Below are 20,041 nucleotides of genomic sequence, written 5' to 3'. Positions count from 1 at the left end.
ATGTGCTTCTGTGCTTATGTGAATCTTTGCTTATGTGCCTATGTGACTATGTGGATACATGATTATACGTGTTCCTGAGCTTTAGAAATATTAGGCGTGTGAGGTGAGATTCGATTGTATTGTGTTTGAGTCCTATGGCGATGTCTGTTGCAGACAATGTCGTCATCTGGATCCCGTTACACCCGCACTACTCGCCAAAACCAGAAAGACAAACACCTTGCTGCTCTCGTCGCCCAGCAAATGGCAAAGGCTATTCCTCAGATCGTGAGTGAACTATATGACAACATGCGCAAATCGTCTGAAGAATCCAGGACTGAAACCCCTAAGGCTGCTTTCAGCTTCAAGCAGTTCAAGGCATGCGGACCGAAAGAGTTCACTGGCGAAGAAGGCCCTACAGCTTTGTTTCAATGGTTCGACTCAATCGAGGTCACCCTGCATCATAGTGGGTGTCCTGACAATCTCTGCACTCTGAATGCTACCGGCGTCTTCCAGCCCCACGCTTTTGACAGGTGGACGGCTGAGAGAAATAAACGCGGAAATGATGCAGCTTATGGTCTGTCATGGGACGAGTTGAAGAACGTCATGCTCGAAGAGTTCTACCCTCCCAATGAGCGCCAAAAGTTGGAGGACGAATTCTGGCACATGTGAAACGCCCATATTTTCACATTTGACATATAACCTAAACTTCCACTTGTGGAACCCAAATTCCTCATTTGACATATATTTTTTTTTTACAATTTTACCAAAATTTTGACATGACCCGTCCGTAATAGGTACCTTTCTCCCTGTTTTTTTTTAACAATACCATTACTATTAATACTACGACACTTCCCAACATAATCAAAGTTAAGACCGTATATGGTTCGCCTTGAACCTTTTGTACAAACTAGACAAAGTTTAGTATCCAAACTTCCTACTAACAAACTAGACACTTACAAAATAACATTTACTAATCAAAATGGTAAGTTAACCCATCAAACAAACAACTTGGACCGGAAGCGCTTAGAGTCGACGTTTCGTGTATGTGTTCGGTTCGCGTGCGCCGCATTCAAGCAAGAGATTTACCTACATTTCATAACGGAAACATTATTAGTTCAAACACATATTACTTCGAAAATGCTTTGATTACCTATCATTGTTCAACCCGTTAACATGTCTTGTTACCTCATTAGCATCCATACTTCCCTTCGGAAATATCCAATGTATCGCTTTCCGAATCGTTCATCGTGAATCATTAAAGACCATACTTTTCCATATACTTACATCATTCGACCCGTTATGAACCTTTACAATAATTCCATAGAACCAAATACCACTTTTCGTAAAACTACATTAAAGTAAATAAAGTTCATATGAACTTACCGCGATCTTGTGATGATTGTGCCTTTGAGTGACTTGCGCCTTCCTCCTTCTTTGTGCCTATATTTCATAATCCCATACTTTAGCTTTCTTTCAATATTAATTTCACAATCCTTATGGTATGTTATGGAGTTTAGTAATTACATACATCATTATCATGAGAAAGTTGCATCATCTTAACAAGTATTCATGCAAAAGCCATAACTAAATTCACTTGGGCATTTTGTCAAACACCTTGTGTGCGTATCACTAGTTTAGCATAATGTACAAGCATTTTAAGCACAACTTCCATAGTTCACTCTTTTAGTAACATAAACATACTACCATGTTAGAATCTATCATTCAAATCAAGAACATACAATTCTAAATCAATATTCATAACAATTTCATAAGTTAATCATCAAATTAACATACAAAACTTCACAATTGTTAAACATTACTTGACATGCAAGTGGGTTTTGCCCTAATCATGCTCATATTCGAAATTTAGCATCTATTGATGTCTAGACATTCATAGCAACCATTAATCATACTAAATTTTGTATTACATTCCTGAATTACACTAAACACACATAATCAAACAACATCAAATTACAAATTTCGACTTACTTGGTGTTGGATATGCTTAGATAATCACCATTCTTAGTTCATGCATCAATTTACCTTCACTTTTCCTTTTCAATTTGAGAGATTTAGGTTGTTTAGGGTTTGTGCTTCCCTGCCCTTCTTCTAATCGCACAACACACACACACATAAGTCTGATGTGTGTGTTTTGTTTTGTGAGTTTTTATTAAATTATCTTTCTAGTTGTTCAACTTTGGTCCCTCAATTATTGAGCACTACACTTTATAGTTAAACTTTTATTTTCTTACATTCATAATTAACATATTCATAAATTTATATTTTGGGGTGTTACAAGTCTACCCCCCTTAAAAATGGTTTCGTCCCCGAAACCAGAATACATACCGAATAACTCTGGATAGTGCTTTCGCATATCATCCTCCGCTTCCCATGTGAGATCCGATCCCTTCCTATGTTGCCATTGCACCAACACTTGTCGAACGGATTTGTTGCGGAGTTGCTTCACCTTAAAATCTTTTATTGCGACGGGTTTTTCAACATAATTTAACTTCTTATCCACTTCAATGTCATCCATAGGCACGTATGCCTTCTCATCCGCAAGGCACTTCCGCAACTGAGACACGTGAAAGGTGTTATGAATCCCATCCAGCGCAGGTGGTAGTTCTAACCGATATGCCACCGCCCCAACCCGGGCGAGTATTTTGAATGGCCCAATATATCGAGGGCCTAGCTTCCCGCGTTTACGAAAACGGATTATTCCTTTCCATGGAGAGACCTTTAGTAACACATGATCTCCCACTTGAAATTCTATTGGTCGCTTTCGTCGATCCGCATAAGACTTTTGTCTATCTTGCGCTGCTTTCAATCTTGACCTAACCATATCAATCTTTTCATTCGTTTTGGTCACTACTTCTTTTGGCGCGATCTCTCGTTGACCCACTTCCCCCCAACAAACCGGGGTCCTACATTTCCTTCCATAAAGCATTTCGTAGGGGGCCATTTTTATGCTGTTATGATAGCTATTATTATATGAGAATTCTACCAAAGGTAATTGATCATCCCAGCTTCCTCCGAATTCTATAACACACGCCCTTAACATATCAACTAATGTTTGGATAGTTCGCTCTGTCTGACCATCGGTTTGTGGATGGTAGGCGGTGCTGATGTGTAATTGGGTTCCCAATTCATCGTTAAACTTCCTCCAATAACGAGAGGTGAACCGGGTGTCCCGATCGGACACTATAGACACCGGAACCCCATGTCGGGATATGATCTCGTTCATGTAGACTTCCGCCATCTTCTCTGATTTATAATTTTCCCGAATAGGTAGGAAATGTGCACTTTTGGTCAGTCGGTCAACGACCACCCATATTGCATCGTGCCCCTTTTTTGTCTTGGGAAGCTTAGTCACCAAATCCATCGTTATATGTTCCCACTTCCACACCGGGATCTCCAAGGGTTGTAACTTTCCATACGGCTTCTGGTGTTCAGCCTTTACTTGGGAACACGTCAAACACTTAGCAACATACTTGACAATGTCTCTTTTCATCCCCGGCCACCAATAATTCATCCTCAAGTCTCGATACATCTTTGTAGCCCCTGGATGAACGGAGTATCGAGACTTGTGAGCCTCATTCAACAATAGTTCCTTCACTTCGCAATACCGGGGTATCCAAATTCGGTTGTACCTCGTTTTCATACCATTTGCATTCTCCTCCAATTCATGAATGAATCCTTTTGTTCTTTCTTTCTTTGGGTCAACAGCATTTAAGGATTTCATTTGAGCTTCCCGAATTTCATCAAGTAGCTTAGGAGTAACTACCATCTTCATGGACTTTACCCGAATCGGGGGCGGGTATTCCTTTCGGCTAAGTGCGTCCGCTACTACGTTAGCTTTCCCGGGGTGATAATGGATGTCACAGTCGTAATCCTTAATGAGTTCCAACCATCTTCGTTGCCTCATATTGAGATCTTTCTGTTCGAAAAAATATTTGAGGCTTTTATGATCCGAGAAGATAGTACATTTCACCCCATAAAGGTAGTGCCTCCATATTTTCAAGGCGAATACAACCGCCGCCAGTTCAAGATCATGAGTCGGGTAATTGCCTTCATGTTGCTTGAGTTGTCTCGAAGCGTAAGCAACGACTTTACCCCTTTGCATTAACACACAACCTAAACCTTGACGAGAGGCGTCCGTATACACCACCAAACCATCCGTTCCATCCGGTAACGTCAACACCGGAGAATTTGAGAGCTTTTCTTTTAAAGTTTGAAACGCTTTTTCTTGTTCTTCGCCCCATATAAACTTTTCACTCTTCTTTGTTAACTTCGTCATAGGAGAGGCTATCTTGGAGAAATCTTGGATAAATCTCCTATAATACCCAGCCAAGCCCAGAAAACTTTTTATTTCGCTTGGACTCTTCGGGGGTACCCAATTCATTACCGCATCCACCTTGGACGGATCCACATGAACACCATTCGCATCGATCACATGGCCTAAAAATTGTACCTCTCTAAGCCAAAAGGCACACTTTGAGAACTTTGCGTATAACTTTTCCTTGCGAAGCGTTTCTAATACATCACGTAAATGGGAAGCATGCTCTGCTTCACTACGGGAGTATATTAGAATATCGTCGATAAAAACGATTACATACTTATCAAGCATATGTCGGCACACCCGATTCATTAAATCCATAAACGCCGCTGGCGCGTTTGTCAGCCCAAAGGACATTACTAAAAACTCGTAATGTCCGTACCGCGTTCGAAACGCAGTTTTAGGCACATCCTCTTCTCGTACGCGTAGTTGGTGATAACCCGACCGCAGATCGATTTTTGAAAACCAACTCGCCCCTTGTAACTGATCAAATAGATCATCAATTCTGGGCAACGGGTATCGATTCTTCACCGTTAATTTGTTCAACTCTCGATAGTCGATGCACATTCGCATCGAACCATCTTTCTTCTTCACGAAAAGTACGGGTGCTCCCCATGGTGAAACACTGGGTCTAATAAAACCCTTAACGAGCAACTCTTGAAGTTGCGTCATCAATTCTTTCATTTCGGTTGGGGCCAACCGATAAGGAGCCTTAGCTACCGGTTTTGCACTCGGATTAAGATCTATTTTGAATTCTACTTCTCGTTCAGGCGGAAGGCCTGGTAGGTCTTCCGGAAACACATCCGGATATTCATTCACCACGTTCACATCTTCAAGCTTTGGGACACCTCGATTGGTGTCAATCACATAAGATAGATAAGCTCTACCCCGTTCCTCACATGTTTAACAGCTTTGATTAGAGAACACAATTTCGACTTGATGACTCTATCTCCTTGAACACTTACCCGTTTCCCCCCCGAGGTTAATATATGAATGACTTTCTTTTCACATTGAATTTCAGCGTGGTTTTGGGCAAGCCAATCCATTCCTACAACTACTTTGAATTCCCCCATGTACATCGGGACAAGATCTATACTAAATTCCTCATCTTCGATTAAGATCTTACAGTTTCTACAAATATCATGTAACAAATAGCTCTTACTATCAGCAACTTCTACTTCTAAGGGTACTATCATCTTTTCAAGCTTAAACGATGGGTGGGCTAACAATTCATTAGAAATGAACGACCTACTAGCCCCGGAATCAAATAAAACATTCATAGGCATGGAATTCACCAAAAATATACCTGAAACCACGTCCGGGCTAGCTTTAGCTTCATCCGAGGTTAACTGAAACATCCTTCCGCGAGCCTTGGGGGGCTCGTCCTTCTTTCCATCTCTCTTTGCCCCTTGTTGGAGTTTCGGACATTCCGCTTTAATGTGCCCCGGTTCATTGCAATTGTAACACGCCTTTGAGTTTTCTGGGCACCTATAAAACGGATGTCCTTCTCGCCCACATTTGTAGCACCCCTTCTTTCCCGACAAACATTCACCCGAATGATGCTTCCCACACGTCTTGCAGGTCGGGATTTCACCACTTGCTTTCCCTTTCTTGCTTTGATCTTGGTGTCTTGCCTTTTTCGATGGGCTTGCGTTGGTAGGCTTCTCCGCTACCCTTTTCTCTCCCCGTTCAACCTGCCTTTTTATTTCAATTTCTCTGTCTCTTGCCCAATCAATTAGTTCATTCAGCGTTGCACACTTGGAGGGATTTACAAATTCCCGATATTCGGCCTTTAGCATAGCATGGTAACGTACAATCCTTTGCCTCTCCGTCCCCGCTATCTCCTCACAGAACTTCACCCTTTCAAGGAACTTGTTTGTTATCTCGTCAATCGTTTCATCCTTCTGTCTGAGACGCAAGAAGTCTTCCTGAATCTTATCAATTGCGGATTGTGGACTATAATATTTCAGGAATGACTCCTTGAATTCTTGCCATGTTAACGACTGTACTTTATCATCCCCCAATTCCTTCGAGTATGCATCCCACCAATCTTTTGCTCGAAATTGTAGGAGGCCCGTGGCAAACATTACTTGATCTTCCACTTCACATCTACTTCGTGTAAACACGGCTTCAGTGCTTGAAATCCACCTTTGGCAAGCTATCGGATCAACATCCCCTTTGTATGGTAAGGGATTACATGCCATGAACTCTTTGTACGTACATCTCCGTTTGCTTTTCTTCACTTGCAGTTCACTAATCATTTCTTTCAATTCTTCCACCTTAGATGTTACCATGGTATTAGCTACCTCTAATACTTGCCCCTCGACTTCCTGAGCTAGTCGGGGTATACTAGCCTCAATTGCTTTCTTTACCTCTTCCACAACCATAGTTCTTATTTCATTTCGGCGTGCTTCATCGTCGTCATTCACGTTCACTCTATCGGCCATCTACATAAAACATTCATTACATTCATTAGATTTCATTTCATACTTGCCATCGTCATATTTCAACATCATTTTTTTTTTTTTTGACATTTCCCATTCATTATTCGTACTTCATGCCTTGTCGTCGTTGACAATCGCATCGTGTCGTTCTTATCTTAGACATTCTTTCATTCTTTCTATCGTAACATATGTTTCTTCTCAACATTCACATGTACTTTCCCTCGAGTCTAATTCACCTAACACATTTAATTTCATGCATTCTCGTTGTATATCGAGCTATCCTTGTTACTTGATAAGCATTATTAGAGTTTGAGGGTTTAAATTAAAGTTTTTTGTTACTACATATTCTCTAGGATCCCACCTTTAGGTACCATATTACTACATATCCTCTAGGATCCCACCTTTAGGTACCATATTGCTACATATCCTCTAGGATCCCACCTTTAGGTACCATATTGCTACATATCCTCTAGGATCCCACCTTTAGGTACCATATTGCTACATATCCTCTAGGATCCCACCTTTAGGTACCATATTGCTACATATCCTCTAGGATCCCACCTTTAGGTACCATATTGCTACATATCCTCTAGGATCCCACCTTTAGGTACCATATTGCTACATATCCTCTAGGATCCCACCTTTAGGTACCATATTGCTACATATCCTCTAGGATCCCACCTTTATACGCAAACGGCTTATAAACCCCCTTATACATTATTTGACCCGTTCTAACCCCAAACTGAAACGATTCATTCCCTAACATTCAATGACATTTCGAAACTAATTATTCATACTACAAAAGAAAATTTTCAACTTTTAAAAATACTTACTTGCTTTGCGCCGCGAAACGAACACACACTTCCTCACGAGCTTTCAGTTTGAGTTCAAGCACTTGATGCTTAAATCCCTCAAACCTAGGCTCTGATACCAACTTGAAACGCCCATATTTTCACATTTGACATATAACCTAAACTTCCACTTGTGGAACCCAAATTCCTCATTTGACATATATTTTTTTTTTACAATTTTACCAAAATTTTGACATGACCCGTCCGTAATAGGTACCTTTCTCCCTGTTTTTTTTTTAACAATACCATTACTATTAATACTACGACACTTCCCAACATAATCAAAGTTAAGACCGTATATGGTTCGCCTTGAACCTTTTGTACAAACTAGACAAAGTTTAGTATCCAAACTTCCTACTAACAAACTAGACACTTACAAAATAACATTTACTAATCAAAATGGTAAGTTAACCCATCAAACAAACAACTTGGACCGGAAGCGCTTAGAGTCGACGTTTCGTGTATGTGTTCGGTTCGCGTGCGCCGCATTCAAGCAAGAGATTTACCTACATTTCATAACGGAAACATTATTAGTTCAAACACATATTACTTCGAAAATGCTTTGATTACCTATCATTGTTCAACCCGTTAACATGTCTTGTTACCTCATTAGCATCCATACTTCCCTTCGGAAATATCCAATGTATCGCTTTCCGAATCGTTCATCGTGAATCATTAAAGACCATACTTTTCCATATACTTACATCATTCGACCCGTTATGCACCTTTACAATAATTCCATAGAACCAAATACCACTTTTCGTAAAACTACATTAAAGTAAATAATGTTCATATGAACTTACCGCGATCTTGTGATGATTGTGCCTTTGAGTGACTTGCGCCTTCCTCCTTCTTTGTGCCTATATGTCATAATCCCATACTTTAGCTTTCTTTCAATATTAATTTCACAATCCTTATGGTATGTTATGGAGTTTAGTAATTACATACATCATTATCATGAGAAAGTTGCATCATCTTAACAAGTATTCATGCAAAAGCCATAACTAAATTCACTTGGGCATTTTGTCAAACACCTTGTGTGCGTATCACTAGTTTAGCATAATGTACAAGCATTTTAAGCACAACTTCCATAGTTCACTCTTTTAGTAACATAAACATACTACCATGTTAGAATCTATCATTCAAATCAAGAACATACAATTCTAAATCAATATTCATAACAATTTCATAAGTTAATCATCAAATTAACATACAAAACTTCACAATTGTTAAACATTACTTGACATGCAAGTGGGTTTTGCCCTAATCATGCTCATATTCGAAATTTAGCATCTATTGATGTCTAGACATTCATAGCAACCATTAATCATACTAAATTTTGTATTACATTCCTGAATTACACTAAACACACATAATCAAACAACATCAAATTACAAATTTCGACTTACTTGGTGTTGGATATGCTTAGATAATCACCATTCTTAGTTCATGCATCAATTTACCTTCACTTTTCCTTTTCAATTTGAGAGATTTAGGTTGTTTAGGGTTTGTGCTTCCCTGCCCTTCTTCTAATCGCACAACACACACACACATAAGTCTGATGTGTGTGTTTTGTTTTGTGAGTTTTTATTAAATTATCTTTCTAGTTGTTCAACTTTGGTCCCTCAATTATTGAGCATTACACTTTATAGTTAAACTTTTATTTTCTTACATTCATAATTAACATATTCATAAATTTATATTTTGGGGTGTTACAACATGAAGCAGAAGGATGGTGACAACGCTGCTCTAACTGCTCGCTTCAAGCAAAAGGGACAAAGTTAACCCTTGTTCGGTTACACCAGGTGTAGCCTTCATAGAGACGCTACAGCTGACTATTTTCATGATTTATATGGGTCCATGACTAGTTTCGTGATTTTCTCTCTAACATATTTGTACAAACAAAAGAGGAAAGAGCTAGTGACAAAACTAATCATTCTTTTTTAGTTCTTTCACTTCTTATACTAATTAGAATTTTTTAACCATCTCTATCAAACTTAACCGAAAGCAAACTTGGTGATCACTATATATCATCTTAGAGATATGGTTTATATATCATCTTAGAGATATGGTTCATATATCATCTTAGAGATATGGTATATAAAATGATGATCTCCGCTGGATTAGATATAATTCCTAATAAGAATACTCTCGGTTTAAGACTAACAAATACGCAAGATGAGTTTCATCTATACCCAAACCGCTATATATCATCTTTTGTTTATTTGGTGATATTTTAAGTCTCATATCTAAAGTTTTTTTTACATTGCGAATCGATTTGAGTTGTTAACTTAAGCAATTTTAGTGTTAGAATAAGATATTAACACTTTTTTTAGGGTTATTGGATTTTATCACCCCCAACTATTGGCCTTTGTCCGTTGCCACCCCAACTAACACTTTGACGCCTGGCACCTCCAACTTAACTTTTAGTTTGTGCCGGCACCACTCTGTTAACTCTTTACTAACTGAGTTAGTTTCGGAAACTACGTGGCACAGTCTTGATTACGTGGACAGGATTACATGCCGATTGTGTGGCACTATATCTCTATATATCTCTCTCACACATACACAAAACACACACACCATCATCATCATTCTCTTTCTTCTCCTCTGAAACCCACACGCCCATATGCTTTTCTTCTTGCTTTCTTTTGTAATGGCCACCACTAAACAGTATCAGTATCACCGGAAACAACTTTTGTTGATGACGTGGCAGGTTGATTAACAACTGACAGCTGTAACGGAACAAGTTTACCCTCGGAAAACAGTTCATCTGCCGATAGCATCATAACAGAACCGTCAAGTCTGAACTCAAATCCGTCAAACTCGTTTGGATCTTCATCTTCTGTCAGATCTGATAACTTTTTTACCTGCTCTTCACGTCTGGAGTCGGTATCTGATAGTTCATATATATATATATATATATATATATATATATATATATATATATATATATATATATATATATATATATATATATATATATATATATATATATATCTGAACGGTTATTCTTCGGAGAAGAAGCACACTTGGTTTTGGATTTGGATTTTGATTTATAAACATCTTCTTCATGGCTAATCGAGAGTCAGTGAGTGAACCAGCTGTATGAAAAGTACTTCTGCGAGCATTCTAGCATATTATCTGGTGATATTTCGATTCTATTCAGGCAAGCTGAAGCCATAAGAAGTTAAAAACCTTGTTGATTCAGTGGGAGATGATGATATGGTGGAATATTGAAAGGGGAAATTGATGGTGGATAGCTAGGGTTTAGTGGTGGCAAGTGATATAAATAAGGAGGAAGATGAAGTGGGGGCCGGGGGAATGACGTGGCACTAAGGGTTCTGCATAATAGAACATGTAATCGCCACATAGTCCTGTCCACGTAATCAAGACTGTGCCATGTAAGATCAGAGTCTAACTCAGTTAGTAAAGAGTTAACAGAGTAGTGCCAACACAAAGTAAAAGTCAAGTTGGAGGTGCTGGGCGTCAAAGTGTTAGTTGGGAGTGGCAATGGCCAAATGCCGATAATTGAGGGTGATACAATCCAATAACCCCTTTTTTATGATTGCCGCTAGAGGTGTGCACTATATGATTTGTTAACCATAACTTATAATTTAGAGGTGTGCATTGTATATGTTTTACCTCAAAACCAAAACTTTTGGTTATTATATTAATTAATCGATGGATTCATCTAATTACGATTTTCAGGCAAATATACAAAATGGTTTAACTATGGTATATCCACCATCGAACTTCATTTTCTGGATGATCTTTGACCAGGTATGTTAAAAATAATTAAAATACAAACATGTCAAATGGACTTGTTATTCAACATGGGTGAACTTATTGGGCTGTTACTAGGGGTGCAAACGAGCCGAGCGGCTTGCGAGCTAATCGAGATTGGCTTGAGAAAAAGCTTGAAACGAGCCGAGCCTTATCGAGCCCGAGCTCAAGCCTCGCATGTGAAGCTCGTTGGGCTCGTCGAGCCTTAGTGTAAACAAACCGAGTCGACTCGAGTCGAGCTTATTTAAAGTTGTTTACAAGCCGACCTCGAACCTAAAAATAAGCTTATTTAGTAAACGGGTCGGAGCCCGACCTTCACTTATCGAGCTCGTGAGCCTAAAAAGTCTATTATCTATATTATTTTTATTTAATATACTAATTAATAGATAATAAACGAGCCGAGCCTGAGCCGAGCTCGAGCTTGTGAAAATACAAACGCGTCGAGCTCGAGCTTTGAAAACAAAGCTCGAATCAAGCCGAGCTCGAGCCCGAGCTCTCATAAGTTAATCGAGCTCGAGCTCGAGCCTGGTCGAGCTCGGGCTCAGCTCGGCTCGTTTGCACCCCTAGCTATTACTCTTTTGGGCTTATGGTATAAGGACTGGTCATTATATCAGTTTACGAATATTATTGTTTGTTATAGCCATCTAATGTTTGTTGTAAGTTGTTAAATACAGCTGGAAGTCTAAGGGGGTAATGTGTAACTTTGGAGGGGTCGCGATCATCTCATGAAGAAGTTTTGGACTCAAATGTAAATGTTATGGCTGGAAATAAAAGGGCTGGTGTTTGCACAGAGATGAAGATAACCCTAAATTTCTTTCATCATTCTCTCTCTCAATCATCTACTTACAACACGTATTAGTCTCTGTTTTGTTCAAGACAGTTGGTCTGTTGGAGTGATGGTATGATGAGATTCATTATGAATCTGGTTCAATTGTTGATCAGATGGTGGTTCCCCCAATTCTCATTGTCACGATTCTCATTCTGGTTCTTTGCATCTTGTGAGAATTTTAGGGTTATTTATTTGTTGTTATTGAAGGTTGTGGGTAGTCTCTCGGTTGTATATTGTGAGAGATCTTTTTCTAGTTTTGATAATCATCAGTGGATGATTATCCAGTTGTTTTTCATTCATGTGTTGTTTCATCTCTCATCTATAAGAGAGATTGAGTTTCTGAGTATGATGATCATCAGAGGATGATCATCACTTGTATTTCTGTATTTTTAGTATTAGATCTTACATAAGCAAGATCTAGGGTTTGGGGGGAGTTTTTTTGGTTTGGGTTAAATAATAAAGTTTTACGTCACGTTTTGTCGCTTCTCTTGTGTTTTATGATGTTATTCGTGATTTATATCTATCATTCATACCGTTTTTGACATGGTATCAGAGCTTTATAGATCCGATCTTAGTGTTCTTCCGCTGATATTGGGTTTCAAGGCTCTGTTATGTGTATTCTTGGTGTTTTTTCGGTTCAGATTTCGGTTTTTTTAAGTTCTGATTTGGAGGTGCAGGTCTGGCGAGTTGGGTTCGGTATTGTCGGTTAGGGTTTCATAAAATCCTCTGCTTCTCCGACTGCTCCGACTGAATAATGGGATGCTAAACTGAATTGGAGAAGCCCTGAAATCCTAAGTGGTTGCTAGTTTCGGTCGTCTATATTCAAACTAAGTAAAAGGTGCAAGAAGGTGTAGTCGTGGTCTGTTCTTTTCTGAATTTTTCACTGTAAGTTTTTTATGAACCCTTTGGCTACTGGAGTAATTTGTAAGTACTTTTTCTCCAAATTTTTACATTTCTTGGTACACGAATTTTTTTTTGTTTGGCATCTTTGACTGAGCTAGATGGATCGGTATTGTTTTAAGTGTGATTTAATTGTACTGTGTATGGTTATGTGTTAAGTTTGTATTGTTCTCATATTGGATTCTGTGAAGAGTTGAGTGTATATCTAACTAAGTTTGGGTAAACTAATCGGTGCGTGCTCGTTGGTCGATTTTTGGGTCCGTTTATTGTCGTCAATTTCTTGTTTGTGGTAATTGTAAAAACAAGGACTTATTGTTGATATACTAAAAAAACTGAATAAAGTCTATATGTTAGTTTTTTACTCTATGAGTAGTTTAATCAGATATTTTCCAAAAATCTCCGTTGCCCTTTTATCTTTTTTGACCAAAGCTTTGAGTGTCATCTAGTGTTTTCATGTTTTGTTACAATGAAAACCTAATCTGTCATGCTTATTGTTACAGATCATGTTGTTGGTTGTATTCTGATAAATTGTTTCTCTCTTAAGCAATTGATGTAGGATTTGTTCACTTTCTTGTTAGTTGAATTTGTAATCTGTTAGATCTGAGTTGTGGTTTTATCATATTATCATAATGATTATTTGATCTTGAGAGTTGTACAGATTTAGAGATGATTGATTTTAAGCTTGTAAAGTTGGTTCAGAAATAAAAGTCTTTTTTGTAGTCTTGGATATCATATTTTGATATAGTTTTGTTTAAATTTCTTGAAAGGTGTGTGATGAACTTGGTTTTTTCACGATTAACAATACTTTTTTGTAGTCTTGGATATCATATAAAGCAGTGCTACTTTATTTGGGTCCTGGTCTATATGAATTGGTGAAGCTCTGAAACCCTAAGTGAAGGTTTCAGGTTACTTGTTCGTTCTTGTTTATATTCAAACCCTAAGTGAAGACTGCTAGAAGCTGTAAACTGTAAGTGTTTCTACGACCCTTATGGCTGTCAGAATAATTTGTAAGAATCTCTTTCCCTATTTTTTCTGAAATTTATGTCATGACCAAGAAATTATTATGTTGGGCATTTTCTAGGCTTGTTAGACCAGTTTGTCTATCGATGATAGACATACAATCATTTTCTGTTGCATGTAGTTATGTGTTCTTGACCGTTATGTGAATTCTATTGTGTGTCTTCTTTGTTCATTATGTCTTGCATTTGTGGTTCCCCTGTGCAATCTGTGTAAATTGTTTGGATTAGTGGAATGGTAGTATGTCATGGTTGATTCTAGATCTGTTTTTTTTTTTGTTTACTAAAGTTGTTGATCATATTGATAAACGGAAAGATTGACCTTGTGTTTATTAAATAAAAGAGTTGATTATGTTTTTTTTATAACATTGGATGTTGAAATTAGGTCTCTTAAGCTTTCATTATGTTTTCAAAATCCTAGTTTACTTTCGTTGATGTTTTTTGTTCTTCCGTTATTTTTTTAAAGGTGTATAGGGTTTCTTATGGCAAACTAGCTGTAAATCTATTTAACAATCAGGGTTTCGAAATTTTGAGAATTCTATGTCATTCATCTTGTTATTGTTGTTCAAGATTGGGATTAATGTGTACATGTTTCGGTGGGGTTCCGCTGTGTGTTCTTGTGTTTGTATCTGTTTTTTGGTTACCTCATTAGTGTCTGTTCTGTTTTTGATCTTTTGTTTGAAGTGTGTGCAGGACAGATCTGGAGAGATTTCTTCAATTCAGGTGAGACATAAACTATAAGTAGGACTTCTTGAAGTTTGGAAAGAGATTGCGTGTCTTTCTTTTTTGAAGACCTATGTTAGTCTCTGAACCCTAGAAGGTTCAGAGCAAACTAACCGGGTGTGCTCGATCGTGGCTTGATCAGATTGTGTAGTTCTTGAAAACTACAAATTTGATCTCTCATGAAGTTAAACGCACCCTCTGTAAGATCTTCCTAGTGTCGTCTTGTTTTTTGTTGATTGGATTAGTTGAAGTCGGGGTAGTGAGGACAAGCACCAACTTGATTGTTCATTTAATCTGTGTTCTTATTGCTTCCGGTGTTTGTTGTTGTTATTATCAGTTGTTAGGTTGTGGCTCCTGAGTAAAGGCATGTCCGGGCACCATAGAGTGATGAACCTGTAATCTTGTCCCTGACTCAGCTTCGCCTTACAGTTGTTTGCTTCTTATTGTCTGTTGCTTTCTGAGAGTAGTTGTCTGGTTGATAACTTGTAGTTTTCTTGGTTTATTAAAGCTCACGTCTATATGTCTTGGTAATACAATCTTGTATGTTCATTGTATGATTATGTATTTTTAATCATGATTAATTGGTTGTTTCTCATGTAATATCCTATTTTTGTGGTTATATGGTCTTGTGCTTTTGTTGAGTTTAGACCTGAAAATGTGGTTGATTTGTGTGGTGTGAACCTTTATCTTGGATCATGTGATTTAATTCTTTTTTTTTTTGGACTATCGAAGTGTCTCCTGGGCGTTGTCCGTATGTCTTATTGTATTTTGTTGTATGATTAGTCAAACCATGTGGTTTGAGTGTTCTCTAATCTGTTGTTTTGCCAAGATTGTTCTTGATGTCAGTGTCTGTCTTGTTATGAGATCTATATGTTGAGAATTTTTGTCTTGAATGTTGTTAAAATGTCTCTGGTTTACAGTCGCTATGTCTGCTTGTCTATAGTCTTGTTTGTATGGTTAGTTGAGCTGTGTGGTTCATGTTTAACCGATGTTTTTGACAAGATTAATTTGTATATGTGATAGCCTTGTATGTTTTCTCTTGTGAGAAATATTGTTCTGGTTGCAAATTGTATAATTTTGTTATTATCAGGATTTGTTTGGCTGTGTCTTATAGGCTTGAGTATGTCTTGTTATTCTCAGTCTTGTTCATTGAATGTATGTGATGTTAGCCTTGTTTTTTATCTCTTGTGTAAGAGATGTGTTTCTGGTTATATATTTAGCCAGAGTCTGTATTGCTATCATTGTTGTCTGGTGTTCTTAGTCATAACAGTTTGTCTAGTTAGCTGACTGTCTGTAATAGAGAGTTCTTTGATTTGTTGTGTGTATTACTTCAAGGGATCTCATGTCTTGTCTCGTCTTGTCTTGTAACTTGTCTGAATTCTTGTTTGTCTAAGTTAGGATTTTAGTTATAGAAGTCTTGTATTTTTATTTGTTTCTCTATATTGTTGTGTATATGGTTCTATTGCAAGTGATGCGTGTTATATTTTGCATTGTATAGTTTGATGAATTTTTGGTGTCAACTTCTATGTACCTGTTAAAGCTTGTAAAAGTGCCATATGATCAGTTTGAATGAATTTCGAACAAATTGGCAGTTTTGGTTACAAAAGGTTGAGTTGTGTTCAGCATGATCTGTTGTGTTTTGAGTTGGATCTAGTTGACATGTTTGTTGTTTAAATCAAGGGGGGATGTTAAAAATAATAGTGATTAAAACACAAACATGTCAAGTGGACTTGTTATTCAACATGGGTGAACTTATTGGGTTGTTACTCTTTTGGGCTTATGGTATAATGACCGGTCGTTATATCAGTTCATGAATATTATTGTTTGTTATAGCCATCTAATGTTTGTTGTAAGTTGTTAAATAGAGTTGGAAGTCTAAGGGGGGTAATGTGTAACTTTGGAGGGGTCGCGATCATCTCATGGAGAAGTTTTGGACTCAAATGTAAATGTTATGGCTGGAAATAAAAGGGTTGGTGTTTGCACAGAGATGAAGATAACCCCTAATTTCTTTGATCATTCTCTCTCTCAATCATCTACCTACAACATGTATTAGTCTCTGTTTTGTTCAAGACAGTTGGTCGGTTGGAGTGATGGTATGATGGAGATTCATTATGAATCTGGTTCAATTGTTGATCAGATGGTGGTTCCCCCAATTCTCATTGTCACGATTCTCATTCTTGTTCTTTGCATCTTGTGAGAATTTTAGGGTTATTTATTTGTTGTTATTGAAGGTTGTGGGTAGTCTCTCGGTTGTATATTGTGAGAGATCTTTTTCTAGTTTTGATAATCATCAGTGGATGATTATCCAGTTGCTGTTCGTTCATGTGTTGTTTCATCTCTCATCTGTAAGAGAGATTGAGTTTCTGAGTATGATGATCATCAAAGGATGATCATCACTTGTATTTCTGTATCTTTAGTATTAGATCTTACATAAGCAAGATCTAGGGGTTGGGGGGAGTTTTTTCGGTTTGGGTTAAATAATAAAGTTTTACGTCACGTTTTGTCGCTTCTCTTGTGTTTTATGATGTTATTCGTGATTTATATCTATCATTCATACCGTTTTTGACATGGTATATAGATTAGTCTTTATCAATATAAAATTGGTTTAATATATATATATATATATATATATATATATATATATATATATATATATATATATATATATAGTGGAGGGTTCAAATGAGAAGAAATTTTTTGTAAGAATAAAAAAGAACAAACTTCAACCAATAAGAATGCTTCATTTTACTTCATTTAATTTTTGTATTTAATATGAGTGTAAGGGTATATTGGTAAAATTAGATAGATCATTAATTGTTAGTCTTTCTTTTTATTAGCTAATTAAATTAAATTTATAACTTATTTTCAAAAAGAAATATATCTTCTCAAAGAAGAAAAAAATTAATTTAAAGTGTAGGATAAATTATGATGTGTGTAGCACGAATTACGAGTTGTGTAGGATAAAATTCAGTATGTGTAGAATAAATTTCAGTATGTGTAAGATAAATTTTGATGTGTATAGGCAAAAATTTTAGTGTGGGGGATGATAGTATTTATGACTAATTAATTAGTCGAAAATAATAATAAATGAGATGAGAGAAAAATTATTTAATGTTTTACAATTGTACCATTTGTTCTTTTTCTTCTCAATTTAATTTTTTTCTCAAATGAACCTCCCCCCATATATATATATATATATATATATATATATATATATATATAGGGGAGGGTTTAAATGAGAACGCTAAATATTGTGAGAACCGTGAGAACAAATAAAAAAACCGCAAGAACTTGGTCAAAAACAATTCAAATTCAAATTTTTTTTCTACACTTATCATTATTACTCGAATACCATGTTAGAAATTTAATTTACACGTTTAAATTTACGTGAATTCGTAAATAAAGAAAATTTACACATGTGTAAGTTTGTCATTTACACATGTGTAAATCTGTTATATTTACACACATGTAAAAAAACTAAAAAGAGTGATTTTGAAATGAGAAATGAATTATTTGATGTTGTAAATTCTTTTTTTGATGTTGTATCTTAATTACAATGAGTTTTGTATTAAAAAAATTGGTTTTGATTGGTTTTTTCATTCGTTCTCACGGTTCTCGCAAGCGTTCTCAAGATAACCTTCCCCTATATATATATATATATATATATAGGGTAAGGTTATTGTAAAAAAGGTAGTTTTTGTGAGAAAGATAGGAAAGAATATAAACCATTAGATCATTGATCTAATGGTTAAGATTAGAGTGGCGATATTGTAATTAAAATAGTGTTTTTTAAATACTGATTTGATTTGATAGGGGTAAAATAGGGCTTTCATATACTTTCAAATCAATAACCGTATCTATTATACCTGATTTCTCTCTCATTTACGTTTTTTACGCTCGAAGAAACAGGGCGATTCTTCCCACCAAAGATTATAAGATTAAGCATATTCAATGAGCCCTAAAATCGAAATCGTATACAATAGAAAGAAGCGAAGGCCGTCGCTTGATACAATGGAACGAAGGACGAAGAAGAAGATGGATCATTCAACAGTAGAAGACACTACAAATCGGGGGCTTATAAAACCAAAAATTAAGAAATCAACCTCTGAGTTCAAAAAAGGTTCGACTGTATTGTTTAATACTTTTGAAGATTAATGGTGCTTTTTATAATGTAAGGTAGTTTATGTTAACCAAGACCAAAATATATACTGATTCATTGTCGAATGGTGTTAAAACTAGGGTTTCATTGAATAAGGGTGTATTTCCATGGTGTTATGTAGTTCATCAGTTAAGGTTTTTAGTTTGGGTTTGTTTTGGAATTCGTTAATGGTGTTTTTTATCATGGTTGTTAAACCTAGCAACAGTTTTAATAATGGTGTTATAATGGTGTTATAACACAATAATAGTGTTATAACACTAAGGTGGGTGTTTTTTTACAAGGTGTTTTTTATTTGGTGTTATATAGGTTTAGGGTGTTTAGGCTGCTTATTTTTGGTATTTGGTCAGGGTGTTTGTCTTAAATGGTGTTATAAATCTTAAATGGTGTTATAAACCTGTTGTGTAGTTATATTTGGTGTTGTATGGAGTTTTTATCAGGTGTTTTTGAATGGTGTTATAAATAGGTATGGTGTTATTTATACTGCAACTTCATATGGGGTGTTATTTATGTTGTAGATTTATATGAAGGGTGTTATTTAATAGAGTGTCATTGTTTTGAATGGTGTTATAAATAGGTATGGTGTTATTTATACTGCAACTTCATATAGGGGTGTTATTTATCATGTAGAATTATATGAAGGGTGTTATTTAATAAAGTGTCATTGCAACTATGGTGTTATGTAGGGTGCTATTAATCTAGGATGTGTTATTTTACATGTTGATTTAGCTTTAGAGTGTTATTTTTCTATACGATTAGATATGAAGGGTGTTATTTATCATGCTGATCTATAAGAAGAGTGTTATTATGGTCAGGTCAAGCCATTGGTGATGCAGTATTTTAAATGTAGTTTTTAATTATTTCTACAGTCAGGTCAAGCCATCGGCTTAGGGGCAAAATGTACAAATCACGTTTCAAAAACACAATTGACAGACCATTGGTATGTAGTGACTTAGAAACGTCAAATAAGGACGACAAAGGTAAGAAAAATGTAGTTTAAATTATAGAGAAATCAAAAACA

The 20,041-nt window shown here is 36.6% G+C and overlaps 1 protein-coding gene across 1 annotated transcript; it reads right to left on the bottom strand.

The window, feature by feature from the left end:
• Positions 1-812: 812 nt before the first annotated feature.
• On the bottom strand, positions 813-9,145 carry LOC110867817. Its single transcript, XM_022116829.2, has 5 exons — positions 9,020-9,145; positions 8,414-8,470; positions 5,622-6,762; positions 1,363-1,419; positions 813-1,065 (listed from the first exon to the last, which is right to left on the bottom strand). Exons 3-5 carry the CDS (start codon positions 6,760-6,762, stop codon positions 1,049-1,051), a joined length of 1,215 nt encoding a protein of 404 aa, XP_021972521.1. The 5' UTR covers positions 8,414-8,470; positions 9,020-9,145; the 3' UTR covers positions 813-1,048.
• Positions 9,146-20,041: the final 10,896 nt, after the last annotated feature.

The sequence above is a fragment of the Helianthus annuus genome, chromosome 7 (assembly GCF_002127325.2).
Source record: "Helianthus annuus cultivar XRQ/B chromosome 7, HanXRQr2.0-SUNRISE, whole genome shotgun sequence".
In the NCBI taxonomy this organism is placed as follows: domain Eukaryota; kingdom Viridiplantae; phylum Streptophyta; class Magnoliopsida; order Asterales; family Asteraceae; genus Helianthus; species Helianthus annuus.
Note: the sequence above shows the minus strand (reverse complement) of the source record. Positions and strands in the feature narration are given on the sequence as shown.

Bases quoted from the DNA above. Each gene is read 5' to 3' on its own strand.
- LOC110867817 (XM_022116829.2), bottom strand. From the start codon at position 6,762: ATGGCCGATAGAGTGAACGTGAATGACGACGATGAAGCACGCCGAAAT. The intron at 1,420-5,621 runs GTATATTTTTGG...TATGAAATATAG, and splicing joins TAGCCCGGACGTGGTTTCAG to GCACAAAGAAGGAGGAAGGC.